General features: G+C 49.1%; 13 protein-coding genes across 13 annotated transcripts; 10 read left to right on the top strand and 3 right to left on the bottom strand.

The window, feature by feature from the left end:
• Window positions 1-488: 488 nt before the first annotated feature.
• On the top strand, window positions 489-4,658 carry N7525_006053 (uncharacterized protein; the record flags this gene model as incomplete). The annotated part of the gene is made up of 2 exons (XM_002564137.1): window positions 489-610; window positions 677-4,658. The coding sequence occupies 2 exons, from the start codon at window positions 489-491 to the stop codon at window positions 4,656-4,658; spliced, it is 4,104 nt and encodes a 1,367-aa protein (XP_002564183.1).
• Window positions 4,659-5,322: 664 nt separating this feature from the next.
• On the top strand, window positions 5,323-5,931 carry N7525_006052 (putative cell surface protein; the record flags this gene model as incomplete). The annotated part of the gene is made up of 1 exon (XM_002564138.1): window positions 5,323-5,931. The coding sequence occupies one exon, from the start codon at window positions 5,323-5,325 to the stop codon at window positions 5,929-5,931; it is 609 nt and encodes a 202-aa protein (XP_002564184.1).
• Window positions 5,932-7,151: 1,220 nt separating this feature from the next.
• N7525_006051 (uncharacterized protein) lies at window positions 7,152-9,127 on the top strand (the record flags this gene model as incomplete). Its single annotated transcript, XM_061213592.1, has 5 exons — window positions 7,152-7,220; window positions 7,272-7,523; window positions 7,579-8,271; window positions 8,322-8,484; window positions 8,544-9,127. The coding sequence occupies 5 exons, from the start codon at window positions 7,152-7,154 to the stop codon at window positions 9,125-9,127; spliced, it is 1,761 nt and encodes a 586-aa protein (XP_061070613.1).
• Window positions 9,128-9,582: 455 nt separating this feature from the next.
• On the top strand, window positions 9,583-10,997 carry N7525_006050 (uncharacterized protein; the record flags this gene model as incomplete). Its single annotated transcript, XM_061213591.1, has 7 exons — window positions 9,583-9,673; window positions 9,726-9,762; window positions 9,825-9,921; window positions 9,976-10,176; window positions 10,234-10,690; window positions 10,740-10,902; window positions 10,952-10,997. 7 exons carry the CDS (start codon window positions 9,583-9,585, stop codon window positions 10,995-10,997), a joined length of 1,092 nt encoding a protein of 363 aa, XP_061070612.1.
• Window positions 10,998-11,483: 486 nt separating this feature from the next.
• Window positions 11,484-12,132, bottom strand: N7525_006049 (uncharacterized protein; the record flags this gene model as incomplete). Its single annotated transcript, XM_002564141.1, has 2 exons — window positions 11,484-11,816; window positions 11,872-12,132. The coding sequence occupies 2 exons, from the start codon at window positions 12,130-12,132 to the stop codon at window positions 11,484-11,486; spliced, it is 594 nt and encodes a 197-aa protein (XP_002564187.1).
• A 1,167-nt stretch (window positions 12,133-13,299) lies between these two features.
• N7525_006048 (uncharacterized protein) lies at window positions 13,300-13,825 on the top strand (the record flags this gene model as incomplete). Its single annotated transcript, XM_002564142.1, has 2 exons — window positions 13,300-13,447; window positions 13,512-13,825. 2 exons carry the CDS (start codon window positions 13,300-13,302, stop codon window positions 13,823-13,825), a joined length of 462 nt encoding a protein of 153 aa, XP_002564188.1.
• A 552-nt stretch (window positions 13,826-14,377) lies between these two features.
• Window positions 14,378-15,103, top strand: N7525_006047 (uncharacterized protein; the record flags this gene model as incomplete). Its single annotated transcript, XM_061213590.1, has 1 exon — window positions 14,378-15,103. The coding sequence occupies one exon, from the start codon at window positions 14,378-14,380 to the stop codon at window positions 15,101-15,103; it is 726 nt and encodes a 241-aa protein (XP_061070611.1).
• A 676-nt stretch (window positions 15,104-15,779) lies between these two features.
• On the top strand, window positions 15,780-16,154 carry N7525_006046 (uncharacterized protein; the record flags this gene model as incomplete). Its single annotated transcript, XM_061213589.1, has 1 exon — window positions 15,780-16,154. One exon carries the CDS (start codon window positions 15,780-15,782, stop codon window positions 16,152-16,154), a length of 375 nt encoding a protein of 124 aa, XP_061070610.1.
• A 1,339-nt stretch (window positions 16,155-17,493) lies between these two features.
• On the bottom strand, window positions 17,494-18,480 carry N7525_006045 (phosphotransferase family protein; the record flags this gene model as incomplete). Its single annotated transcript, XM_002564144.1, has 1 exon — window positions 17,494-18,480. The coding sequence occupies one exon, from the start codon at window positions 18,478-18,480 to the stop codon at window positions 17,494-17,496; it is 987 nt and encodes a 328-aa protein (XP_002564190.1).
• A 709-nt stretch (window positions 18,481-19,189) lies between these two features.
• N7525_006044 (uncharacterized protein) lies at window positions 19,190-19,411 on the bottom strand (the record flags this gene model as incomplete). The annotated part of the gene is made up of 1 exon (XM_061213588.1): window positions 19,190-19,411. The coding sequence occupies one exon, from the start codon at window positions 19,409-19,411 to the stop codon at window positions 19,190-19,192; it is 222 nt and encodes a 73-aa protein (XP_061070609.1).
• Window positions 19,412-20,595: 1,184 nt separating this feature from the next.
• N7525_006043 (carbon-nitrogen hydrolase family protein) lies at window positions 20,596-21,537 on the top strand (the record flags this gene model as incomplete). The annotated part of the gene is made up of 2 exons (XM_002564145.1): window positions 20,596-20,659; window positions 20,711-21,537. 2 exons carry the CDS (start codon window positions 20,596-20,598, stop codon window positions 21,535-21,537), a joined length of 891 nt encoding a protein of 296 aa, XP_002564191.1.
• A 366-nt stretch (window positions 21,538-21,903) lies between these two features.
• Window positions 21,904-22,806, top strand: N7525_006042 (60S ribosomal protein eL31; the record flags this gene model as incomplete). The annotated part of the gene is made up of 3 exons (XM_002564146.1): window positions 21,904-21,987; window positions 22,456-22,530; window positions 22,603-22,806. The coding sequence occupies 3 exons, from the start codon at window positions 21,904-21,906 to the stop codon at window positions 22,804-22,806; spliced, it is 363 nt and encodes a 120-aa protein (XP_002564192.1).
• A 1,739-nt stretch (window positions 22,807-24,545) lies between these two features.
• Window positions 24,546-25,176, top strand: N7525_006041 (RICIN domain-containing protein; the record flags this gene model as incomplete). Its single annotated transcript, XM_061213587.1, has 4 exons — window positions 24,546-24,652; window positions 24,711-24,832; window positions 24,892-24,988; window positions 25,047-25,176. 4 exons carry the CDS (start codon window positions 24,546-24,548, stop codon window positions 25,174-25,176), a joined length of 456 nt encoding a protein of 151 aa, XP_061070608.1.
• Window positions 25,177-25,229: the final 53 nt, after the last annotated feature.

The following is a 25,229-nucleotide window of genomic DNA, read 5'->3' as shown; positions in this document are numbered from 1 at the left end:
GTGGGACATATCGAAATTCGAAGACAACCATCACCAGGGACAGCAATACATCCTGGATCTGTCTCAGAGCTCTCTTCCCCCAACTAGAAAGCTCTCTCGTTGTGCTGACAGCTTCCTGCGCGACGGATCGCGAACGTGTCACGGAACCGCGAATACCACCGGACACCCCCATCAAAGACGTTAGAGACAAATTGGGTTTTGCTCTCTCCACGGCTGACAATAACTAAGTGAGGGTCATTATCATCAAAGCTGTTGCTTTTTCGAGTCGGAGTGGAGTTGGAAAGAGCCTCGCCGCACACCGAATGCTCCTGCCCTCTTCGATTAGAGCACGTGAGGAAATTCATCACGGCATCATACCGAAATCCAGTCTTGCGTCAGGCTTGGTTTAAGCCCTTAGACCGGGTCATATCGATTCCGAAGGAGACGAGGCATTTCGCGCAGTTCGAGCTTGCAAACGTACAAGCAACGGCGTTTTTCATAGGCTCAATATGTTGAAACGCGGAGCTCAAGGCCCCCAAGGCTCCAAAGAAGATGAGGGTGTTTTCGGGATGGCCAGCACCCCGGATGACAAGCCTCATCGGGCGACAGCGGCCCAGTTAGCCAACAGAAAGTAAGCGATAACTCAGATAGCGGTGGATGACCATGGACTGACCGAAGATTTCTTTCAAACCTTTAGGATCAAGGATGTCCGCAGACGCCGGGCTGCAACTCCCACAACCGGTGGAGCCGCATCTGATGCAACTTCATTTAACCCTTTCGCATCCGTGGCCCCGGCCGCGGCACCAGCACCTACCCAGTCGACTGGGTTCACATTTGGTCAGACTCAGAGCCAGAGCTTCCCTGGGGCAAGCTCCGGGCCCAGCCAGGGTGGAATGTTCTCGTCGGGCACTAACGGCCAGGCCGGTGGTCAGGTGTCCTTCAGCTTCGGCGCCGGCCCGACCTCATTTGGATCTGCACCGCCGAGCAATCCTTTTTCTGTAGAGACTTCATTTGGCGGAAATACCCAGTCGAGTACCAATGGATTCAGCTTCGGGGGATTCAATACCGGAAACCAGTCCACTCCCTCGTTCGGTGGATTCGGAGCACAACAGAACACAAGCACTCCAGCAAAGCCCGCCCTGTTTGGGCAGTCTGCTGCACATATGACTTCGCCTGCTGATGACAGCATGCAAACTTCGCCCGATACCAAGCCCAAGGGCGCTTCAATATTTTCAACGAAGCCAGCAGCAGGTCCGCCGGCACTGGGCAATCCATTCTCGAACCTTTCAGGGCAGGGCGCGGCCAGCAATCCATTTGCGCCAAAGATAACTGCGCCTGAGAAAGCAGTTGAAAAACCCGCCGAGACACAGCCATTCACACCACTTTTCGGATCAACACCGGCCGCTTCGAAGCCTTCGGATGGAGATAAACCACAACCAACTGTCAGCAATCCATTTGCGCCAAAGGTAACTGCGCCTGAGAAAGCAGTCGAAAAACCTGCGGAGACACAGCCTTTCAAACCACTTTTCGGATCAACACCCGCCGTCTCGAAGCCTTCGGATGGAGATAAGCCTCAACCAACAGCCAGCAATCCATTTGCGAACCCGCCAGGGCAGGCTCCAACCAGCAGCACTAACCTGTTTGCCCCGAAGACAACACCAGCGGAGCAAACTCCTGCGAAGCCCGCAGAGCCGGCAAAGCCTTTTGGTGCTCTTTTTGGGTCAACCCCCAGCTCTCAGCCCTCAGTGCCTGTTAGCAATATATTTGCGCCCAAGCCAACGGAAGAAGAACCGAAGGCGAGCAATCCGTTTGCGAACCTGTCCGCGCCGAGTTCATTTGGTACCTTGTCCTCGCCGAAGGTTACTGGGACCGAAAGTGCTGGGAAGGTTGCCGACGCACAGCCGTTCAAGCCAATGTTCGGTACACCTGCAGCATCAAAAGTCTCGGAGGCTGGAAAAGATCAGACGCCTGCCCCAACATTTGGCAATATGTTCTCGCCGAAGCCGGCCGCTGAGAACGCGGCTGCGAAGCCTGTTGCGGACCAGCCGTTCAAGTCCATGTTTGGTACACCTGCGGTGTCGAAAGTTTCGGAGGCCGAGAAAGAACAGACTCCCTCATCAGCATTTGGCAATATGTTCTCGCCAAAGCCGGTTGCTGAGAGTACGGGTGCAAAGCCAGTCGAGGACAAGCCGTTCAAGCCCATGTTTGGAACACCTGTGGCTGGAAAGGAACAATCAGCGGCAAACAATGTCTTTGCACCGAAGGTGACAAGTGAAGAGCAGACTCCTGCACCTGCAAAGACCCCACAATTCGGGTCGATGTTCGGGGCGTCTCCTGCGCCGTCGAAGATTGGAGAAGGGAAGACAGCCCAGCCAACACTTAGCAATCCATTTGCGAACCTGTCAGGCCAGAACGCGTTTAGCAGTCCATTCGCGCCGAAGCCGACAGAGCAGGCTGCAAAGCCCCAGGCACCGAGCACATCCCTCTTTGGTGCAGGCACAGCAGTTGACAACAATAAGCTGAATATGGACAATGAGGTCAATAGAGACAATAACATCGCTCTGAATAACTCATTGTCTCACCCATTCACCCCTGGGCCTAAGGTGTCGAATGAACCTCAAACGGAAGGCGCGACAAAAACTGCCACACCTCATGTGTCGTTCGCGTCTACACGCGACGATAAAAGCTCGTCTTATTTACCTGTCCCTTCTTCCTCTTCTTCTCTTCCCTCTTCCTCCACAACTTCTACTGTTTCCAACACTTTCACTGCTTCAGACCCTGACAGTCTTTTCCCACGAACTGGACATCCTGTATCAATTGACTATCCTGAACCACCTCTAGATTTCGACAGTATGCCTCTTAAGCGACTTTTCAATGAGCCTAATCGCGACCAGCTTCGGGCGCGAGCCAATTTGCTCATGAAGATTGGCGTCTTGACTGAGTCGTTTAAGCGTGAGGTCGCTAAATGCAACCCCATGACTGATGATATTGACGAAGTCCTCATCCTTTATGCTGAACTTCGCCGTGAGCTCGGTGTCCCCATTGGGACCATCAACCCCGAAGAAGAGGCTAAACGTGCAGCCCTTAGAAAACGCGACGCGGCCAAGGAAGCGGCAGGTGGCATCTCGCCTCCCCGCGATGCGGCCAAGGAAGCGCCAGCTGGCGCCTCACCTCGTGGTGCCGCTAAGGAAGTGCCAAATGGCGTGGCAACACCTCGGATCCCGACCCCTCCTTCCTTCGCACCTCCTGGTGCTGATGACACACGCCCAGGACCTTCCAACAAGCCTTCTGGTGGATCTACTACTTCGTCTAAGTTCGCCCAATCATTCTCCGCTCCGGCTCCTGCTCCAGTCACTACTTCTGGTGGCTCTCCCTCCACCTCGACTGCTGGCCCGGCGGCAGCTCCAGTTTCTGTTGCTCCTGTTGAGCCTTCTCCCCCAGCTGCTGCCCCCGCCTTTGAAATTCCCAAGTTTGGCAGTGGGGCTACTGGCGCCGATTTTGCTGCCCAATTCAAGTCAGCGTCGGACAAGGCCATAGCTGAAGCAAAGGCCAAGAGAAAGGCTGAAGAGTTTGACTCCGATGAGGAGGATGAAGCGGAGTGGGAGCGCAAAGACGAGGAACGCCAACGCGAAAAGCGCGCTCAAATTGAAGCTGCAGCTAACAAGCGTCCCATCTTTGTCCCCGGCGTGGGTTTCAAGTTCGCAGATGATAACCCTGCTCCACAGAACGTTGAGGAGCCCGCTACATCTACCGCCCCTGCTGCATCTGCCACCCCTTCACAGCTTGACTCTGCCGATACAGTTAATCCTACCCCTGATCTCTTCCCTGCTTTTTCTACTCCCTCCGCTCCTGAAGGAGCAAACGGTGCTTCCTCTGTGTTTTCTTCTGCGTCCAGTAAGCCGGTCCCAGCCTCGCAGAACATTTTCGGCGGGCTCAAGCCGTCCTCGCCGAAGCGCAAGGCGGGTGATGAAAGCGACAGCGACGAGGATTCCCCTGCAAAGAAGACCAAGTCCTCCCATAGCATTTTCGGTGGACCCGTGCCGACCTCGCAGAACATTTTCGGTGGCAAGCCGCCCTCACCGAAACGCAAGGCGGGTGATGAAAGTGACAACGATGAGGATTCCCCTGCAAAGAAGACCAAGTCCTCCCATAGCCTTTTCGGTGGGCCCGTGCCGACCTCCCAAAACATTTTCGGCGGCAAGCCGAGTGCACCCCTGCCAGCTGCTTCGACCGATTCCTCTGCACAGCCCTTGATGGCCACTCCCTCGGCCCCTTCTACTCAACCTGCCTCCACCACCACTGAAGAGGAGGACATTGAAGCTGGTGAAATTTTCGATCTTACAAAGGGCAACGGCGGTGAGGAAGAAGAAACTGTCCTGTTCGAAGACAAATCCAAGGTTTTCAAACTTGAGAGCGCTTGGTTGCCCAAAGGAACCGGTCCCGTCCGCGTTCTGAAGCACCCTGTCACTGGACGTGCGCGCGTCGTCGCCCGTGCCGAGCCGAGCGGAAATGTCACCTTGAACACTCTGTTGAAGAAGGAGTTCGACTACAAGCTCACCAGTAACAGTGTTCAGTTTCTGGTGCCCAACGAGACTGGGGGTCTCACACATTGGGCAGTCCGAGTGAAGAAAGAGAGACTGCAGGAGTTTTACCAGCTTGTGAACCATATCAAAAATTAGATAGTTTTTGATATCTTGCATCTCTACCATTTTGCTTTCTGATGTCTCCTTTTTTTTCTTCTCTTTTTTGTGTGTGTGTGTGTGTGTGTGTATCGACCTGGACTTGGACAAAGTTGATATATTGAGTAGGACTATCTAATAAGAAAACCATGCAATCCTTACAGAACCTCGTCATACATGTATGGACTATTCATTTGAGCCTGCTGTTTTCCATTATACATTAACCCTTCTTCCTCTCTTAATTCCTCTATAACTCTATATATACACGAAAGGCATATTTCTAAAAGGAAGGTCTGAGGCTTTATACTGTATCCCTCCTTGAACACTATCGATTCCTAATATGGTGGCATCTGCCAGGTCTGTATACTCCTTAGCCAGCTCTTCGATTCCCATACAGCCTCAAACCCGGGTAATTTCCTTTACCCTTTTCTTTCTTTTTATGAAGGTAATAGAGTCTACATCATTGTATTTCCGTGGATGAAGAATTGATTATTGATTTTCTACTCCGTACATATCTCGTATCTTGTAAAATTAATTTAACTAGTCGAACCTTAGGCCCTTAGCGCTTAGCGCCTGAAACTTATGCCTTCTCGGCTTTTCCAGTTCTCCTTCCATTTTATTCCCTCACAAAAATAGTCACTCGTTAAATTCCCCTTCATCCAAAATGAAACACGTCGCTCTTTCTTTCCTAGGCCTCGCCAGCCTCACCAGCCTCGCCGCAGCCCGCACCGACCTGGAAGGCTGCGTCTCCTCAAAAGTCATCTTCGACCACTACTACGCCAGCTACCTCTGGTACGTCCCAGAGAATGGCGAGATCTGCTCCATCCTCAACTGTGGCGGCGGCCGCGCACCCCCAAGTACCACCCAACCGGGATGTCCAGAATACAGCGGGACCGAACCACTTACTTCCGACTACTTGGAGGGCTGGGGACCCAATGGCAAACAGGCTGCCTCTACAAGCACCGTGGCATCGACTGCTTCGTCGACCGCTGACACTGTGCTCGCTTCCGCTACGCAGACTTCCGAGGCGTTGGACTCGTCTTCCGCGTCTTCTTCATCCCCGTCTGGCACTCAGCCTGCTGATAGCATGATCACGGATGGTCCCTCTAGGATTTCTACGGTCACTTCGTCTACTTCGGTCACTGGTAGCGATGCTTCTACTTCTGCTGCGGCGAGCAGCTCGTCCGCTCCCAATGCTGCCACTACCCCCGCCTCCAATGTGGGTGGTGTCGTGGCCGTGATGGCTGCTGTGGTCGGGGCTATGGTGCTGTAATTTTAACTTCATTATGTACTTATACCTTGTGGGAGATAGACGGGGATCGACTCTAGATATATAGTTATAGATGCGACCGCGTATAGAAACTGGAAGGCCGCTCACTTCTATTTCGTGTGAGCCTTCATTGAAAATCAAATCCGCTTTCCCTGTAATGCGGAATCTTCCCTACCGTAGCCCCTATCCGAGGAGTTTGAGCCGCATCGCCGATCTGACCCGCCCTCTTGGCGAGACCCGTGTCTCTCCAATATTGAAATTCTGGACATGGTCTGTGAGTGTGGGCTTAATGTCTCGATCTGCGATTGACGGCTATCCCTGTATAAATTTATCCCCGGAGGTAACTGGCGTTGGAAATATGTCTCCATTTATGGAGGCGCAGCCACGGTATGCTTCGCCAGACAAAATCGAAGAGTGCCGGATGTAGCATCTTAAGGTGTGGAATCTTGTGCAGCCTGATAGGTGCGTCGCTCTTCCAGTGTGCGGACCGGATTATGAGGGTCCTCCTTCATCGCTTCCTTCAAATATGTTGTAAGTCAAAGTATAGTTGAAGATTTTCCGGTAATTCACTTGGTTTAGGCCCAAACTGAAGGATTGCGCCACGAGTAAGTAAGTACACAAATCCATGCTTGAGTGTGTTTGGTTTGGGGACACTCGAAGGGAATAGTGGAAATATTCCAAGTCCGACGTGGAGATAGCAGGTGTCTGTACTAGACAAACAAGTATTTAATACCGAACGAACTTATATGTATGTGCTCCAAACGTATTTTATACGATTATCCGGTATTCTACAATACAACACCTTTCAGTTAGCGGTTCTTGGCATAATCGTCCAAGGACCCTTCAGAGTGTACAGGCGTCAAAACGGGCGTGGCAATAAAGTCTCTCTGTTTGATGACCCGGTGGACAACCATTCTACAAGAGGTCAACAACACAGCAGATCCTCAGCGAGCCTCTTCTTGGCCCCCACAGCTACGCCCTGCCGCCCTGCCGATCGGATGGCGCACTCGGCTGTGATCATGTTTCTTCCGTCCCCTTTCCTGGAACGCGCCCGTACAACGTGTTTTGAAAGAGACGCGAATATCCCATTCAACCAAGGAGCCACGGAAGATCGAAGAATTGACACAGATATGGCTCTCACAAGCGACCGATGATTGTAAGTCAAGGCAGAAGACAACTACAGATTCAATTGCTGCAGAAGGCACAAGAGATCTGTGGTCGACATGTGCAATTACGATTGCTCGGTCCACCCGACCACAATCAATGAGGATGACGATATTACTGGGATCGGAGTGAGTGTCGCCAATGAAGTCACCTAATTGACGGATCGCTCATCTTTAAAGGTCTTAATCGGGTACACCGTTACTGCGGGCATGGTAGTGGTGACTATCGTATTTTACTACCTTCTGTCTTACCAACCTTGTCTAGACCCTTTTCGCGATGGGCACATCGATCCCCTTTTGGCCCTACAGCCACGACCGAATCCGATTGACGAGCTGATGCTTCGGGGTCCACGGAGACTATTGACTAAGATATTTGGCACAAATAGTAGTGGGTTGAGGATCCATGCCCGTTTTGAAGACTCGCTGGTCAAGGTATGTTACGGCCATATTGTGACCTTTTGATCAATGCTAAAATCAAACGCAACAGTGTGTCCTCGCCATGAGCGACATCCAGATATTCACCGGAATATCCATCATGATCAGCGGTGCGGCACAGCTCAAGTGTGGAATTTCCTGCTACCAATGGCTGGTAGTAGTCTACCTGGCATGGTTCTCCAGTCTGACCCATCTCTCGTGTCTAACCCTTCTCCGGAACTATCTACACAATCGACCGGCCGAACGCACCTGGCGACTTGTTTGCATGTTTGTATTGGTGGCTCTCCTCTTCTTCGCTTTTCTCCCCACGGTCAATTATAGGTGGCAGCTGGGACGTTCTGCTGAAGGCGCCGGTCCTCCCACACCCGAGGACTACGCAATCTGTTATCTGAAACCGATGTCACGTCTTGATTATGATGCGCACTCCATGTATTGGGAAGGGTTGAATTATCATTCTCACAGCGAACATACTATCGTTGCTACGTCTATATCCATCGTATTGTTATTTGTCGGATTTGTGTGTCGGGTCTTCAAACTTCATCAGAGCTTCTCGAAGTTTCTTGATCACAGCATTCGACGGAGAATCAGTCGTTCACTTCGTATACCCCTTCGTGTGGTTTGCGACTGGTGTGATGTTCAGGGCTCCCCTCGAAGCTTGAAGAGGTACTTGCTTTATCGGCCTCTATTAGCACTCTTTCTTACTGCCCGAGTATCCGCTGATACCTGGAACTCCATGTTCTTTGAGGTAAGCTTCTCACCAAAGTCTTGTTGATAACGATCTAAAATTGAAGCCAGGTATGGTGGCTCATGATCAGTTTCATTTGGGGCGTGGAGCGTTTATTCAATACAACCGCTATCGTACCGAGTAAGGAGGACACAAAATGGACTTTTGGTCAGGTTATGTCCGTTGCTCTCCTTGCGATACCTCTAGTGACGGCCATTGAGCTGCTTTATCCAGGTAAGTTCCCAACGTCGTTGCAATAAAGCCGCACAACTAAGCATCCCGGCTATTCCCAGAATCCGAGAAACAAAAGAAAGACACACAGCAAACCAAAAGAAGCTGCCTATCATTTGATCAGAACCAGGACCGCTCTAGTCTCGAATACCTCGACGAGCTGCCTTCGCCAATTGCACGAGATCTCACCCGCACCTCGCACGAAGTCAACGATCATCCCGACTACGAACTGTATTACGCGTCGGGTTCCCTGAATGTGCCGGCTCTGACGCTTACCCTATCAGTTGTTTTCATCTCACTCTGGTGTCTCGCTCAGGCGTCAATGTTCAACGACCTGGTGGGACTCGGCTTTTTGCAAATATCCTTTTACCCCTGGGGCGCAATTCCACTGGTATTGATATTCAGCATCTACAACAGCATCCTTTTTTCCTTTATGGGGACTGGTATTGGGACCATGGAACGAGGTAGCCGAGAGACTAAACGCTTCCTTGTGCAATTCTCACATGTCTTCGTGACGATCTTCTTTATTGCCGTCACTGCCTTCATGTTTCTCTATATTCGGGGTGGCGGGGAATGGGTCCAGTGGGTGGCTGTTGGTGTATTTGGCGTGTACTTCCTGTGTTCTTTGTTTATAGCATGTCAGTGATCTTTTGACGCTATTCAAGTTTTTAGTACTGCATTTTTCCCATTATTCGGAGCCTCACAGCGTCGGTTGTATGCGAACGGCCCCACAGTGCTGCCTTGGTAAAGATCGTCGCTGGGCACAGCCTTGCGGCGGAGTTCATTGAGAAGCCGATTCTCGCAGTGGATTTATTGCTTCATGAGATCGGAAATTGGACTAATGCCCAGGTCGCTTTTATCTGCCAAGCCAGGTTTTTTTTTTTTTTTTTCCTGGTGCTTACGAGTAATCGAAGAGGGCAGTGATACTAATTGCTTCCCTATCATTACTTCCTTCAACCTGGCCAGCCCCCACGCGTCCTCTATGCCGATCAGTATCATATGCTGCTGAGCCGTGTACTCCATAGCCTTTCTTCACTTTGCCCTTTCGCCCATTCTCGACTCCCTAGTCCAACTATCTCTCGCCTCTAAGCAGCTTCCAAAATGGCTCAGGCTAAGTCAACTGGCTATCCAACGGACGATCAAGTTCGGCCAAGAAAAGCAGACAGTAGCACCGAGTCGAAGAGACCAGCAAGTAAGCACCTTACCTCCGTTGTCCAAATTGTCCTTTTAACTCGATCCTATAGGCACGGCTTTTCGGCAGCAGAGACTGAAAGCCTGGCAGTCAGTTTTTGATACTCAGGCTTCTCTGAAAACTACATATGTATTTACTGACACTCCGACAGGCCAATTCTAACTCCTAAAAACGTCCTTCCTATATTTTTGGTCATCGGGGTTTTATTGATCCCAATGGGCGGAGTTCTCATCTGGGCGAATTCTTTGGTGAATGTGATCTCCCTTTGATAACAGACCCATCTAATACTAAACATTTGAAAGGTTCGCGAGATCGTGATCGACTATTCGGATTGTTGGAAGGCTGCGCCGCTGGACTCATCTATAGCTATCCCCGATAATGTACAGACGACATTCAAGTCAAAGACCAGACAAGATCCCCACTGGCAGCGAACACACGACCCAGCGACGAATACCACCACATGTTCTTTGTTCTTTGATATCCCGGAGACACTGGGGCCACCGGTATATCTATATTATCGGCTTACAAATTTCTATCAGAACCATCGCAGATATGTTCAGTCGTTTAACCAGGACCAACTGAAGGGCAAAGCCGTCCGTAACGCCACATTGGCTAACGGCACATGTGAGCCCTGCGCGGTTGACGATGCAACAAAAAAGGCCTACTATCCCTGCGGGCTAATTGCGAATTCCAAATTCAATGACACTATCGGTCAGCCCCAGAATCTACAAGGGGAGGGGACATTTGTCTACAACATGACAAAGAAGGGAATCTCGTGGGAGAGTGACAAGGAATTGATCAAAAAGACGCAGTACAAGCCGTGGGAGGTTGTGCCCCCACCAAACTGGGCCAGTTACGGCCTCAACTACACTTACGAGAACATGCCTGATCTTCATGAAGATGAAGACTTTATGGTTTGGATGAGACCGGCCGGTTTGCCATCGTTCAGCAAGCTCTCTAGAAGAAATGATCGTGACGCAATGCCCAAGGGGTTTTACAGGTTGGATATACAGGACAGTATGCTTCCCTCGTAGATTTGGCACGTCGCCCGCTAAGTATTTATCAGGGTTTCGGGTCACTGAGTACGAGGGGACCAAGGCAATTTTGATATCCACTAGGACTGTGCTTGGGGGCAAGAACCCCTTTTTCGGAATTGCTTATGTTGTTGTTGGTGGGATCTGTGTGCTTGTGGGAGTTGCATTTGCTATTGCACACTCAATTCGACCCAGGTATGGTACTCTCGATGGGATCTTCTTTCAGGTGTTAATAGTTTTTCAGGAAATTGGGTGACTGGACCTATCTTTCCTGGACATCTTCAACTTGACCGGCTATTGATTGCATTCGCTGCTAGACAAACTGGTTAGCGTATCAGACAACTAGCCTACTACAACAGCCTTAAAAGAAAATTAGATTATTCCTTTGTTATTTCTTCCTCACAAAGCTCAAAACATATGTGCACCTTGATCTAGGAAAAGACAGACTTATAAGGTATGACCATAGCCCCTGTAAGGATATCAAGCTGCTTATGTAGTGAATTGATTTGGAAATGTACAAGACCGTTTCTAAGAGAAAACAAAGATCAACAGCTAATCAAACGATGGTTTCATTACGAAGCCCAAACGAAAATTGCTGGTTCGGACCTGAGAATAAACGAATGTAAAGGCCCAATATACCATATTCTAACAGGCCCTCTCTCAAATTCTATCTACTTGAATGGAAATTTGACACAAGGATGCAGAATACCCAAGTCGAAGTGTCCGGATCTGATGAACGCACACAGTTTATCAGACTCAACCCAACTTATACACGCTTAGTACTCCCAGGCAGCAGCAGTAGCATTAGCAGGCAGACGGTACTCAAAAGCCCCAGCCGTGAAAGGCACACAGGTATCCGACTTCACTCCCTGACGGGGTTTCACGTCCGGACTATTGACGAAGACCTGGTAAATGCCATTGTTGTAGGGACAGGCAAGGAGGCCATCAAAGCCGTCACCCTGGTACTCCCACTGTCCATATCGATCGCCAGGGACGTACTTGAATCCGCCTGTCTTGCTGCCGGAATCAATGTGGGTGGAATTGGGGCCGCTGGCTCTGACGGCATAATTAGAATCGACATAGATAATCTGGCCTGGTACGACGGTGTCCTATTACTGTTAGGAACGTATTTAATGGAGCTGAGGAAGGGGGCGAGTAAGTTACCAAAGTGTGGGCGTCCTTGAGAATAGTGTCCTTGCCAGGAGGGCAACGGCCGGCCTTCTCGACGTTGGGAGGACAGTGTGAATCTGTCCATCCGTCGCCTTTGCCCAGCCAGAAGAAAGTGGCCGAGGTAGCAAGTGCACGGTACTGGACAGGTCCGTCGCTAACGGCCATGACGTCGAAGCGGGCAGGCTTCTGGTGTGTGGTGAGGGAGTTGACCCCGGCCAAGAACGGGATTAGGGCGAGAATGGTGGATTGCTTCATTTTGGGGAAGTTGAACGGTTGGTTGACTGAGTCGATTTCTTTGATTTTCTTGTTGATGATGATAATACAGAGATGGATCGGTTAAGTACTTATACTTTCCCGAGATGTTACGCTTCACGGACAACGTCCGATAGGAATAGATGAAACCAGGCACCAGGCCGTACACATGGTCAGAGGCTAGTCCGCTTTTTTGGTAGGAGGAGACGATATTTTCTGGTTCCACTGAGGCTGAATAGAGAGGGCTGTGTCGGACTGTATGTCTCCCGATGCTAATTTCCCAATCGGGTAATTCTCATGTCGGAGTTTGCAGCGACTATCTTTTCTACCAACTTAGGCTCCCGGCAATAAAAGATTCGGGCCTTTTGAATGATTTAGTCCCGAGGATATTGGCCAGCCTTGCGTGTCCACACAGCCTTGTGGGTTCCACATAATATAACTAGACCTACTGGAAAGGGCAACTCACCTGAATATCGCCTCGAGCTTCGTTGTTTCACTCATACAACAACGACCTGTATACCTGTACACTGAGGGGCCCTTCGCGACACTGTTGAAGGAACAGATGCTATGAACGGAAAATTGAAGCATCGAATTGGTCTTTTCAGGCCCCCTCTACAGAAATCGACAAACTCAATGACTTCAGCTACAGTTCACAATGCTCTCCCATTACCTACATCATATCCAACAAGGTCCATCACTCCGCCTCGGGCGTGGAATCCTGACTGGTACATAGTGGAGCAGGGCATCGTGTACGCACCCTGACAAGTGGCCTCGGTCATACCAAGCCTCTTATAAATTATGGGTCGCCGCAGAATTCCCGCGCTTGCTAAGACACATGATGTTATGTTGCACCTCCAGGGACACGCGTCTCCACCAAGGCTGACAGAAACACTGGGGAAAAGTTGCTATCGACAATCAATACCTTTTGAAGTATTGGGCCAACCTGCTTCCTGCACGACCAAGCACACCTTGCCTCGCCTGACGATCACCTGAACTCATGCTTTCTGGAGAACGACTGATATTTGGAGAAGCATAATATGACGTCTCGGTGGGCTTCGTGAACCCCGGTCTAAACTATATAAAGGCCCCCCGATCCCCCATATTTCTATCTGTTCAAAATCACTCTAGCCATTTTTATCTTCTTTTACAGGGAATCGCCTCATAACAGCCATGTTGCTTAACAATTTCATGCTCCTTGTTGCCCTGGGCAGCACCTCTGTTCTTTCCCTCATCACGAAGCGAGACGCACCCCCCGACAACACTGACGGGGCTTACAAGGTGGCCTTCAAGTGCACAAACTCGATGTATCCAGGAGCAGGTACAATTTCTACCACCCTTTATTTGCTTATGTATTGATGGCTAATATTGAATCAAAACCAAAGCCAGGGGAGGACCGAGCGATTACACACACAACGACGAGCTTAAATTAGCTGTCGCGGATGGATCGCTTCGCTCACCAGATGAATGTCACGAGCAAGACGGTCACCCGGCAATCGCGGAGTGTACCTTCAACGACGACGCATTCGAGGGGGGGTCCCTGATTGTCCATGTGTACAATGACCCGGGCAACTGTCACCTGGATTTCGGGTACAAAGGCGAGAGCTTCACGGCGAAGTCGGACAAATGTGGCCATGACGATGGGGGCTTTGAGCCTTTCACAAGCGAGAAAACAGCCATTTGCTATTTCGATGCTTAAATTTGTTCAAATTGAACGCTCCTACCCTGTCATGGATTTACTGAGGGGCAGGACATAGTGGGGTTCAGCAAAAAGGCAGACGGAAAGAATCAGGTCGTCATATAGACGTGTAGATTGTAGAAGTGAGGCCATCTAGGGAAATTGGGTAGATAAGACAGGTATTCTCTGAAGGATAACCTTTACCGCTTTACAGAGAATCTCTCTAAGGCATCATTTGCGTAGTCAGGTCAAATCATCCCGATCCTAGGAGCTGGAAGGGAGGTGGTGATGTATTGAAAAGGCAATTCACTCCCGACCTCCGTCAATTACATACATATATGTAGTTAGGGTAATAGCGGCCTACATTTGACTTTCCTTTTTTCTCTTCTCTTCTCTTCTCTTCTCTTCTCTTCTCTTCCTCATCCAACCTTTTTTCTCCAGACACCAGTGATCCCTTTTGCTTCTTTTGCCTCCGTCAGGATTATTACTTTTCTTCTATATTGAGCCGATCACTCCGACATCTCAGATATCAGTTTAGGCGATAGCCAGGGGTAGATGCCTTTCGCAACCAGGATGGTCACCACGCGAGACCCAGCAGCCTTGACCGACCTTCCACTTGAGCTGTTGTGGATGATCTCTGAGCATTTATCACTAGTTGACCTTGCTTGTCTGGCACTAGGCAACCATCGTCTGCTGTCTTCACTCGCTGGCACTGCTTTTCGCGACTTCACAAATACAAATGGCCGCAACGGAAACCCCACCGATGACGCACGCATCAAGCTACTATCTCGGCTTTCTCGCGACCTACCGCAGTACTATCTCTGCTTCATCTGCCTCCGACTTCATTTATGGAAAAACACTCGGCTACCAGGCTACTTTCATATCGGTTGCTCAGATGGCTTAGAGATGAAAGACCAGTGCCTTCAAACACGTCTACCCCTCTGCTTCTACCCATCCTATACCTTTTACCATTTCCGCTTCGTTCATCTTCAGCTTGCTATGAGAAGGTTTTACCATGGACCGCGTTTTGGAATTCCCGTTGAGTCAATGCTCTACACGGAGGTAGCACGTCATCATATGAAAGCCAAAGCCCCCCCTCTGGTTGCAACCCCCCGTCAACAATATATCAGAAAAGGATCCCCAAAAAGACGTTCTGATGACACTTTTCTCTGCCGAGGCTCGAATTTGCTCTACACCTCCGGGCCTATGCTTGAGGACGCAAGAGATAGCGGTAGTAGCACGACAGAACGTACCACGGATGTGGCCGTGCCCCGAAAATGGACTCGTGGAGATCTGTAGGCATATTCACACTCATAAACCGGGATTTATCGACATCTTTACCTCCCAGATTGAGCGTTATTGCTCCAAAACAAACCCAATAAAACCGGCCGACCAAGGGAGTTGTGATAAATGCAATACCTCTTGGAAGTTAGAGATGCGAACCCTAGATGAAAACAATGCAAGCCTCACTCTGACCCGCTGGATTGACTTAGGACCTGGGCTGAGCCCAAATGATGCTCAGTGGAGGTGTCGCTTTGGTATTGAACTACTGCTGAATTCGCCAAATCATGAAATAGTGGACTCCCGCCAGCGGTTCGAGAAGGACTCTGTTCAGGCTAACTCTTCGAATGCATTGTCCGAAGATGAAATGTATTGGCGAAACATCTCTTTGCTACAAGGGAAGACATACCAAAAATTGATGACTCCAATGCGCTTGGGATTCTACATATTGCACGGAGAAGCAAAGACAAGTTCTTCTCGTTGTATCATTCTCTGAAGAAAGCATTGGTACTCTGGGTTTACCCACATTCGCTCCTTCCCTGTTGCTGCGACTTCCCAATGGGAAAAGCCAACTCCCATAAAAGACTCCCCTCTTCCCTCCTCTCTTCTCTCCTCTCTTCTTTCTTTCTTCTCTGCCCGCCCTAGTTCTAAATTGTTGACCCACACACTTGTGTACTTCGTTGACGATAGATCTATGTCGGACCAAAATTGTTCGAGTACTGCTCAAGTTGAGCTGGCCACATCCCTAGGCACTTGGTTCGGTCCTTTGATCGCTGCCATTGCCGGGATATTAGTTGACCGTGCTCTCGATGCGTATTCAAAAAAGTCCCCAACCCCCACCGCCGCTGACACCGAGCGCTCCCTCTCCGATGAAGTCTTTCCTACCCTCCGGGGCCTGGAAGCTGACATCAACTCAATGAGATCGGAAGCTCGGGTCACGCAGGAATCTATGGATGCCTTGCGTGACAACTTACAAAGGCAGATTGATGCCATCTCTTCCACTGGGGGGAAAGTCCCGGATATTGCTTGCCAGGCTTCTTATCCTGCTCGTCAAGACCCTGAGACTTAAGTGGTAGTGTTGGCTGTGGTTGTATTTGCTTTGGTGGGTGCTTGCTTGCTTTTGCTTGCTTTTGCTTTCCTTTGCTGGTGTGGTCGAACTTGGCAGCCCTGGATAGCCCAACTTCTGGTCACACCTTTGTTTCCTCCACCCACATCCCAAGGAGACGCAAGTCTCCTTGGGCACCGCCCCTTCGGGGGTGGTGCGCCAGCGATGGGTTTGCACTTCTGCGCAGTGCTGGCGACCAGTACCTCTTCAAGGTTCATGCCTGTTGGGGGAAGCTAGGACAAACCCACAAGCAATGGTCTTTTCACTCATTCTTCGTATGGTGAGTTCTGCCCAAGGCAGCAATTGACATGCTAACACAATAGTCGTAACAGAAGCACTCTTCATTACGAAGTGACCAACCATTATGCGCTTCAACAACGGCAAATGAAGCCCGGCAAGCACAAGGAGGCTGACTACATGTGCATACGTGTCGTGTCATCCTGTCTACAACAGATCATTCCCACAGTATCAAAACAGAATGAGGAGACAGGAACAAGGGATTGCTGTGATGGCAAGATGGAATTTCTGAAATGGTGAACAATGCTGAACAAAAGCGAACAGGTCATCTGTATATAGAGATCACCAATATAGCCTTGCGGTCATCCCTCGACTCGGGAAAAGCCTAGGCGGGGTCTATGTTTGGCTACAATACCTTGCTCTCTCTTGCTCTTGATCGCCTACCTACATAGGTACGCATAGAGTCTAACCCAAACGCATCCTTTCCCATCGAAGATGGATGTTCCAGGCTTCCAACGACAGGGTACTGGCGCACAGCAGGTGTGTTGTTATTTCAACTGATTTGAACCCACTGTCGTCAGTTCAACACGAAGGAGTTGCCGACGAGGGTCATCGATGCTCGTTGAAAAAGCCGGGCGGCCATCTTTTTTGCCATTGCAATTCACCTGCATGATATGGACTGACATTAAGCCACGATAATGGTGACGTTATCTCTTTTGCCATGCATTTGATGGGCCGCATGCCCATCGTCAATGGACGGATCATACAACGCAGAAAGATCCTCGAGAACCATATCTTACTGCCATAGAGAATTGTCTCCTGTCTTGAGAAATGTCAGGCTCCATGGTATACATTGGAAATAAGCCAGGTCGTCTATGCAGTCTCAAATTAGTTGTACTTACAGACCCCCAACCACTTGGCTAAATGTGTTCAAAGGGCCTAGGGACTGGCTGTAATACCCCAGGAAATCTTGAACTCCTAGCCACTTTTGTGACAACACTGGCCGTATATCCCGTCTCCAGGATCACACTCTCTATTCCTGGGAGTTGCGAGCGCTCTGCAAGTTTCAGTCCTTTAGCGATAGAAAAAGCTGATCTCGCAACAAATCCACAGGAGTCATCCTATCATCCCCGTTCAAGCGATCATCCAACCTCAAGACACATTCACATCGCGCTTGGAGCACTCCTTGCAAGATCTGATTCTCTCCATATCCCACTTCCCTAGCAGTTTCTTTTGCAATATTGCTTCCGACAGTCAGCACTAACCCAGCGATATCAACAGCAGCGTTCCCAATGCCAGCATCTGCCCAATCAAGGATCCCAGTTATCCGGCCACTTTGGGGACAAATGAGGATATGTTCGCCTTTAATGTCGTTGTGAACCAGTGCTGGGCGGTATTCTGGAGACAGGTGCTGTATCTTCTCCAGCAGGGTGGTTTTTCTCTCCAGTAACCCGTTTATGGGGCTTTGGTTTCCAATATCCTTCGCAATCACCTGGCCACGCTCCACCAGCCTTGTCCATGCTTCGATCGCAGACTCTCTGAGTAACTTCAAGTTGGGGAATGAAATCAAAGGGATTTTTACCCCCAGTCTTTCTTCTAATCCTTCTATGTTGACACACTTCAACATAGAAAGAAAACCACCCAGTCCTTGCACAGTCAATTCAGAAGCAGGAGCGCGGTGCAACCCCAACCCTTGGAGCTTGGTTTCGAGCGAAGCTGCATAGTCCCCATCATCGCTCAGCTGCCAGCTCCCGATGGAGCGTGGGATGATACGTTCATCTAGACCGCGAGCCCGGTACTCATCTTGGACAAGTCCGCGCAATGCGATGTCACGAGCCTGCATCTCATGGCCATTGTAAGAGCGAGAACCATCTTCGCGCGGCTTGGTGACTCGGATAATGTAGTCGGGTTTGGAGTCGATGAGGAAAATCATGTGGTCATCGCCTTCAATGGTGGGTTGCCGAGTCAGGGATATGGAGGCAGGAGAGCACTGGAGGACTGTCGCTACACATTCCTTCAGTCTGGAAATTGAGAATGGGAGAGTGTCGGGCATGATGAATGAGATTGATATGTTTTTGTAGCTTGAAGAGTTGAAGGAGGTAGGTGTTATATCCTTCTGGTGTGGATCTTGGCTGGGACATCGGGGTCCCAAAAGAGTATCGTGGCAGCCACGTGTATAGATAACGGCTTGCACCGTGACGATTCTGGCTATTTTGGTAATATTTTTGTCATCGTAATTGTCTTTCTTGTCTTGCCATCAAAATCATCTTATCGACTATACCCAGCTTCCTGAAACGCCCGTACGTATGCAAGGCATGTGCAGACTTATTCATGATTCCGCCGCCATGGGGCAGATCCGTGCCAGCTTCCTGTCTTTTATCGTTAGTTAATTCGCATAGTTAATTGTACTATGAGGAATAACGCATAGTGAGGAATACATATAGTGGTGGTCATTTGATTGACTTCCAAGGGTTTTCCTTGGGTACGTTGGAAACTGATCGCAGAAGCTTAAACCCATACTTTTAATTAAAGTAGCACATATTGTTGATGAATTAAAGTAGCAATTAGATTCCAGATAGCATCCCCATAGGCTCTTCGTAGCACGACATTCAAATACGAGCTAAACTGCTCGCAAGTCAACCCTATGTATGACCAGCTGCACAACAGTCCCGAAAAGCACAATAGGTAGGATTGAAACTTGTAGGTCTCAGTTGGGTGCTATAAAGAACATAGGGGCATAATTGGTCACTCACGTTGTATCCTCAAAGGTCAACACAAACTTGGTTTCCATTCAAGACATTGATGCAGTTCAAGGCATCAAGGTCGGATATGATAGCGAAAATAGTCACATCCTTGACCTTGCAAACTGCCTTTTGATTGTTTTTGCACTGAATCTTGTCACGTGCCTCCAGGTCAGAAGCTGGGGAGGCAGAGACAGCCGCAGAAGCTGCCAGGGAAAGAGTAAGAAATGTGTTGAAATGCATACTTATAGTAGATCGTGGTAAATAAAGGTCTTCAAAAAGATGTGACTCGATTTGACTTCCAGTCTTTAATGGTTTCTAAGCACCGAGATGTCTCCGTGAATCACTTAAAAGATTGTAGTCGACCACGCTTCCTTTATAGAATAGCGAATAGCCAGAGCAGTCGATAAACCGCCACCCTACGTCTTTCATATTCCATCATTAAATGCTTCGTGATATCATGAAGCTTAATGCAATACGACTGTTTCACTGAAGCGTGGAAGAACTGAGAAGTATAGGACAACCAAAGAAAGAGATGTGCGTTTTGACATGCTGGAAGGTCGTAAGTTTCCCGATTGTAGAAGACAATACAGTGAAACAAACTCTCAAGTTGATTCACCAACAATATGACGGTTTCCTTGTTTTAAGACCATATGGATGAAAGCGGAACCAGATCGATGTTTTGACTTTATATGAACTTGTAAGTGTTCTAAACTTCAAGCTTGGTACTACTTTAAAAAAGATTAACCTTATTTCAAGCTTTAACCCATGCCCAGGTGGATTTAAGACATCCAGAGATATAAAGATATTGCGCCACCTTAGAGCAAATAGCTGGTCAGGCGTGGCATGGAATCGAGGCTGAGCAAGTCTAGACAGTTCGTCTCTCCATTTTCCCGGTAAAGTCAGATCTCAAGACGGCCGCCAAGGTACGTATTATTACCTAGGTAGTTGCCTCTAAAAGAGGATAACGGATATCCGTGGTTAAGTGATAGTCTTCTCGAAGGTTGAATGGCTTGGCTACGGCCAGATCGCACCCTTAGAACCTTACTGATTCCAGAAATCACCTAAATATACAGAGAAGAGCAATACTCAGTATCCCTATAGAAAGTGTTTATATAGACAAGGTGCCGATTTGTAGATATTAATTAACTACATATATCTGTACCTGGTATATTATGTAGCTATAACACCATCTCCGAATGTCTAATTCGGAGGAATTGTTCCTATTTGAGGCTAGAGCAAAAAATTATATTTATCTACACTAAATTATCTGGAAAGAAGAACTCACGATAAAAACCTCGAGTATGAACAATTTGACCGACCTCGGTCATGTTACCCTGCTTATCGGCGATATGGCCGTCCCCGCAATTCGCAACTCCGATATATCATTCTAGTCCTCCTCATCTCTTCTTCCACATATTCCCAACATGGCTACCATGGCTACATTTTTGAAAAAGCCCCTCAAACTGGCTCTTGTCCAGCTCGCAACAGGTTCGAATGCCTACACCTGCCCATATTACCCAAACTGACCGAACCATCTAGGAGCGGACAAGTCCGTGAACCTCTCTCATGCTCGGAGCAAAGTCCTTGAAGCTGCAAAGGCTGGCGCAGGATTGATCGTCCTTCCCGAGTGCTTCAACTCACCCTATGGCACGAATTTCTTCCCCAAATACGCCGAGACCCTACTTCCCTCCCCTCCCACGATTGAACAATCGCCCTCCTTCCACGCCTTGTCGGCCATCGCCGTGGAGGCGAACGCATACCTTGTCGGCGGAAGCATCCCCGAGCTGGAGCCGTCTACGAAGAAATACTATAATACCTCGTTGGTCTTCTCGCCGACGGGCGCCTTAATCGGCACTCACCGAAAGACACATCTGTTCGACATCGATATCCCGGGCAAGATCCAGTTCAAGGAGAGTGATGTACTTTCACCTGGCAACCAGTTGACAGTCCTTGACCTCCCGGAGTACGGAAAGATCGGTCTGGCCATCTGCTACGATATTCGTTTCCCAGAGGCAGCGATGATCGCCACGCGCCAGGGTGCTTTCCTCCTCGTCTACCCGGGAGCCTTCAACACCACCACTGGTCCTCTGCATTGGTCGCTCCTTGCTCGTGCCAGAGCTGTTGATAACCAGTCATATGTGGCACTCTGCAGCCCGGCGCGTGACCTGGGTGCTGCCTACCACGCCTATGGTCACAGCTTGGTCGCTGACCCTAGCGCAAATATTCTCTCTGAAGCTGAAGAGAAGGAGACTATTATTTACGCTGACTTGAATAATGATGCGATTACGAATATTCGCAATGGGATTCCTATCTCCACCCAGCGACGATTTGACCTTTACCCTGATGTTAGCGCAAGCCAGAAATAAAGCGGGGGAGTTTGCGGAGACTGTGAGGTAGCTTTGTTAGATATTATATCAATTTATCTAGACATGGTTTAAACCACCTGAATATTCACCACATCGTTGGAAGTCGGTATGAATTCTTTGATTAGCTGAATAGAGTGATGTTGCCTGAGGCATAAATACCCACAGCCGAATTATCATTGGTTGGGATATAGCCCCACTCCACCCAATCAGACTCCACACAGGCAAGCGAGACCACACTGAATTTCACACGAAAATCGACGAACTTCTTCTTCCGACAATCGATCACTTCCGCCCACCGTCGACCACCCCTTCAGTTAGTCTACTCAATCACCACTCCGAAATCCCTCTCTAACCTTCTCCACAGAGATGTCCAACGTCAAGACCGGCAACAAGCGCTCGGCCATCGCCGATGTGGTGTCTCGCGAGTACACCATCAACCTGCACAAGCGAGTATGTTGAACACTATCCTTTTCCCAGTCTACCTGCGACGATTCGAATACGATTCAGTTCTGGAGGCATATAATGGACAGAGAACAAGAAACTTTTCCTGAAAAATGGAATTTGTTACGGAAAAGAATGTGTGTGGTGTGGGTTGGTGTGTGTGTGCGTCGAGGGTGGAATGGGAAACCAATCCCCCTTTATGCCACGCTACCATCCTCACCATGACCTGTGGAGAAATCTGCAGGTAGGACATGGCATCTTTTTGTCTGTTTGTCTACTCCGCGAGACAGCCGAGAGGAGATCTTGAAAAAGTCTTCGCTCGCATCCACACATATCCGCACCCGGAACACAAAAGAAGAATTAGTTTTATGAAGTCCACTATGGCCGAAAGACCAGAAACATTCATCGCGCAGAGTTTTCTCTAGCAGATGGCATTCGGGCGGAAGACTGATTGTAACTTCTTTTCCGGAATTATAGTGCCACGGCGTCAGCTTCAAGAAGCGTGCTCCTAAGGCCATCAAGGAGATCCGCGCCTTCGCCGAGCAGGCTATGGTAAGTTTGAGCAACGCTCTTTCCCTGATCCAATGGGAAATCAGTCCGCTAATATGCTCAACTCGCAAATAGGGCACCAAGGATGTCCGCGTCGACCCCCAGCTGAACAAGAAGGTCTGGGAAGCCGGTATCAAGGGCGTTCCCTTCCGTCTCCGTGTCCGCATCTCCCGCAAGCGTAACGACGAGGAGAACGCCAAGGAGCGTCTCTACTCCCACGTCCAGGCCGTCAACGTCAAGAACCCCAAGGGTCTCCACACCACCACCGTCGACGAATAAATGTGTCGCTTTTCGTTAGCATCTATGATTCCATGTTCCTAGCTGGGGTGTGGTCGGGGTTTGACAAAAATACAAAATACCTTTTCCCTTTGGGGCGTCCTTATATCTTTCGTTTTAGTATTGTAGTGCCGTAGTTAACATAACGCAACACGACAGGAGAGTTGCTTGGACGTGGAGCAATGTGAGGTTTGAGGCCTTCGTGCAACTAAGTACAAGGTCTAATAATCACAAGTTCCTTCAGACGCCTATTGGTTTTACCCAATCGGACGACTGTTCCAAGTTGTGTCATGGTCTCCAATTAGGGCTAGGCGGGGAAGCCGTTTATTTGATCAATCATACATTAATGGCTGTTCTAGTACTGACAAACACTCTTCTTCGTACCTTCCTAGAGATATCTGGGCTTCTTAGTGAGACTTTTCCAGACCTGCCGTTGTGCATAGATATGACAGAGATCACCACATATCAACCCATCCGAGGCCGAAGTATGGGAACATGACTCGCAATACCCTCCAACTCCTAAATACTATAGCAGTTACTACGCAACGAGGTCCAACGACAGTGTCTCCCTGTCTGTTATGCCCGATAGTTGCAACCTGATACTCTTATACTACCTTCTGGCACCTGTCTAGTAAAGGTTCTGCAGCTGAAGGTCGCCCCTCACTTCACTCCATACCACGAACGTCAGCCAAGAGAGAGGCCGTAGCGATAGCGAGCGGTCAGCACTGTGACAGGACATTTTTATATGACCTAGGCTAATTCTCTTTTGTTCATTGAAGATCTTCATAGCCTAGCGTTGAGGCTGGCTGAAAGGTAAACGTGTAACAAAAAAGATCACACCGCTGATTGACGATTTGTTCTGCAAGCATGGACACCCGGTACATTTGAATTCACGTCCGCAGTCACACGGGCCGTGCCGTCCGTAGTTGTAGGGTGCTCAGAACACTTGGGCACCGGATATGAGTCTATATCTATCCCGTGTATACAAGTGTATACAATCCACTTGCGGTGTAGGCCACAAGTATCACATCCATGTATTATGAGAACGGAGAAAAGCTGCTATCAATTGGACTACCTGAATTAGCTCCTATCATTATCAGAGTGTAATAGACAAGGGTCGGTGAGAGCGTGTGCCGTTCAGAGCTGCAGAATGGCAATAGTTGAACCACCAACATATACTCTGCACGGTGAAAATCGTCACTCGATCAGCTAGCCACGACGAAGCATCATAAAATAAAAAAAAATAAACTATGCAAACAACAGCCTACAGCTTTTTGTTAACCAACTTGCCGTAAATCCCAGGGCAGGACCAGCTCTCGGCTGGCCTGACAGCACCGCATAGCAGTGGTACATTGAATAAACTGAATCATCACCATCCTCGTTAGGAACCAGATGGCCAAGGTGAGACAAAGACCGGCAGCGGCCAGTTCGGCACCCGTAGGATTAGGTCCTCTACATGGTTTCCTCTTATTATTCAACGTTGAAGTTAACACATACATGTGTGCACGCACAGACTATCCTACATCACTCGAATCGAGTAGCCAGCCATGATCTATCTTCTGGCCACTTATTAGTTGACGTATCTCATGTGCATCATGCGGTGTAGGGGGAGCAACGAAATCTGAGGCAAAGTAACTACCCATTTCAACATATAAATGCGATGCTTTCCTTGACTTTCTGATCATCAACAATTCCTTCACACTTCCATTCTTCACAAGTCCTTCTATCTCAATTTGATCATCATGAGTGACTTTACTGGCCCCGGTAACTACAAGATCTGGGCTCGGCACAGTGACAAAGTGCTGAACATTTGGGGAGGGGACGAGGAAGGAAAACGAGTTGGTACCTGGTGAGTGAGGATATATTTACCTATGTAGATATTTAGCCCGTATGCTGAACATAGCCAGGGCCGATCTCACGAATGGTAAATATGGCGAGTACTACCAGCAGTACGTTATTGCAGCTGCTGGGAACGATGAATACTTGATTCTTCACCAGAAAAAAGGTCTCTATATGACTGCAACAAGGGGTATGTTATTCTTTCTTGAACTAGCAATACAGATGACTTTACTAATTCATTTTCTAAAGGGGGAAATGACAACGTTCACTTGAACTGGACAAGCCCGATGAACCCAGACGCGAGATGGAAGATCATACCGGTGCGGGATAGAAGTGGAGCTTACAGGTCTGCCCCCTAAGCCTTCAATCTTATTTTCCAATGTTTTTCTGACTGTTTTCGATAGCATTGAGAGTGTTGGTAACCCGGGTCAGGTTTTGGACATTCAAGGGTCCCAAACTGCAGATGACACCCCAGTCCTGACTTGGCGCGGTAACAAGGGTAAAAACCAGCAGTTCTTCTTGCGCATGGCTTAGGTATCTTCATACATTACCTACGTATGTACATATGTAGGTAACCTTGGAAGCCA

Source organism: Penicillium rubens, assembly GCF_028828025.1.
Source record: "Penicillium rubens strain IBT 27055 chromosome Unknown utg000002l_segment0_segment0, whole genome shotgun sequence".
NCBI classification, from domain to species: domain Eukaryota; kingdom Fungi; phylum Ascomycota; class Eurotiomycetes; order Eurotiales; family Aspergillaceae; genus Penicillium; species Penicillium rubens.
This window is presented reverse-complemented; position numbering and strand designations above follow the sequence as displayed.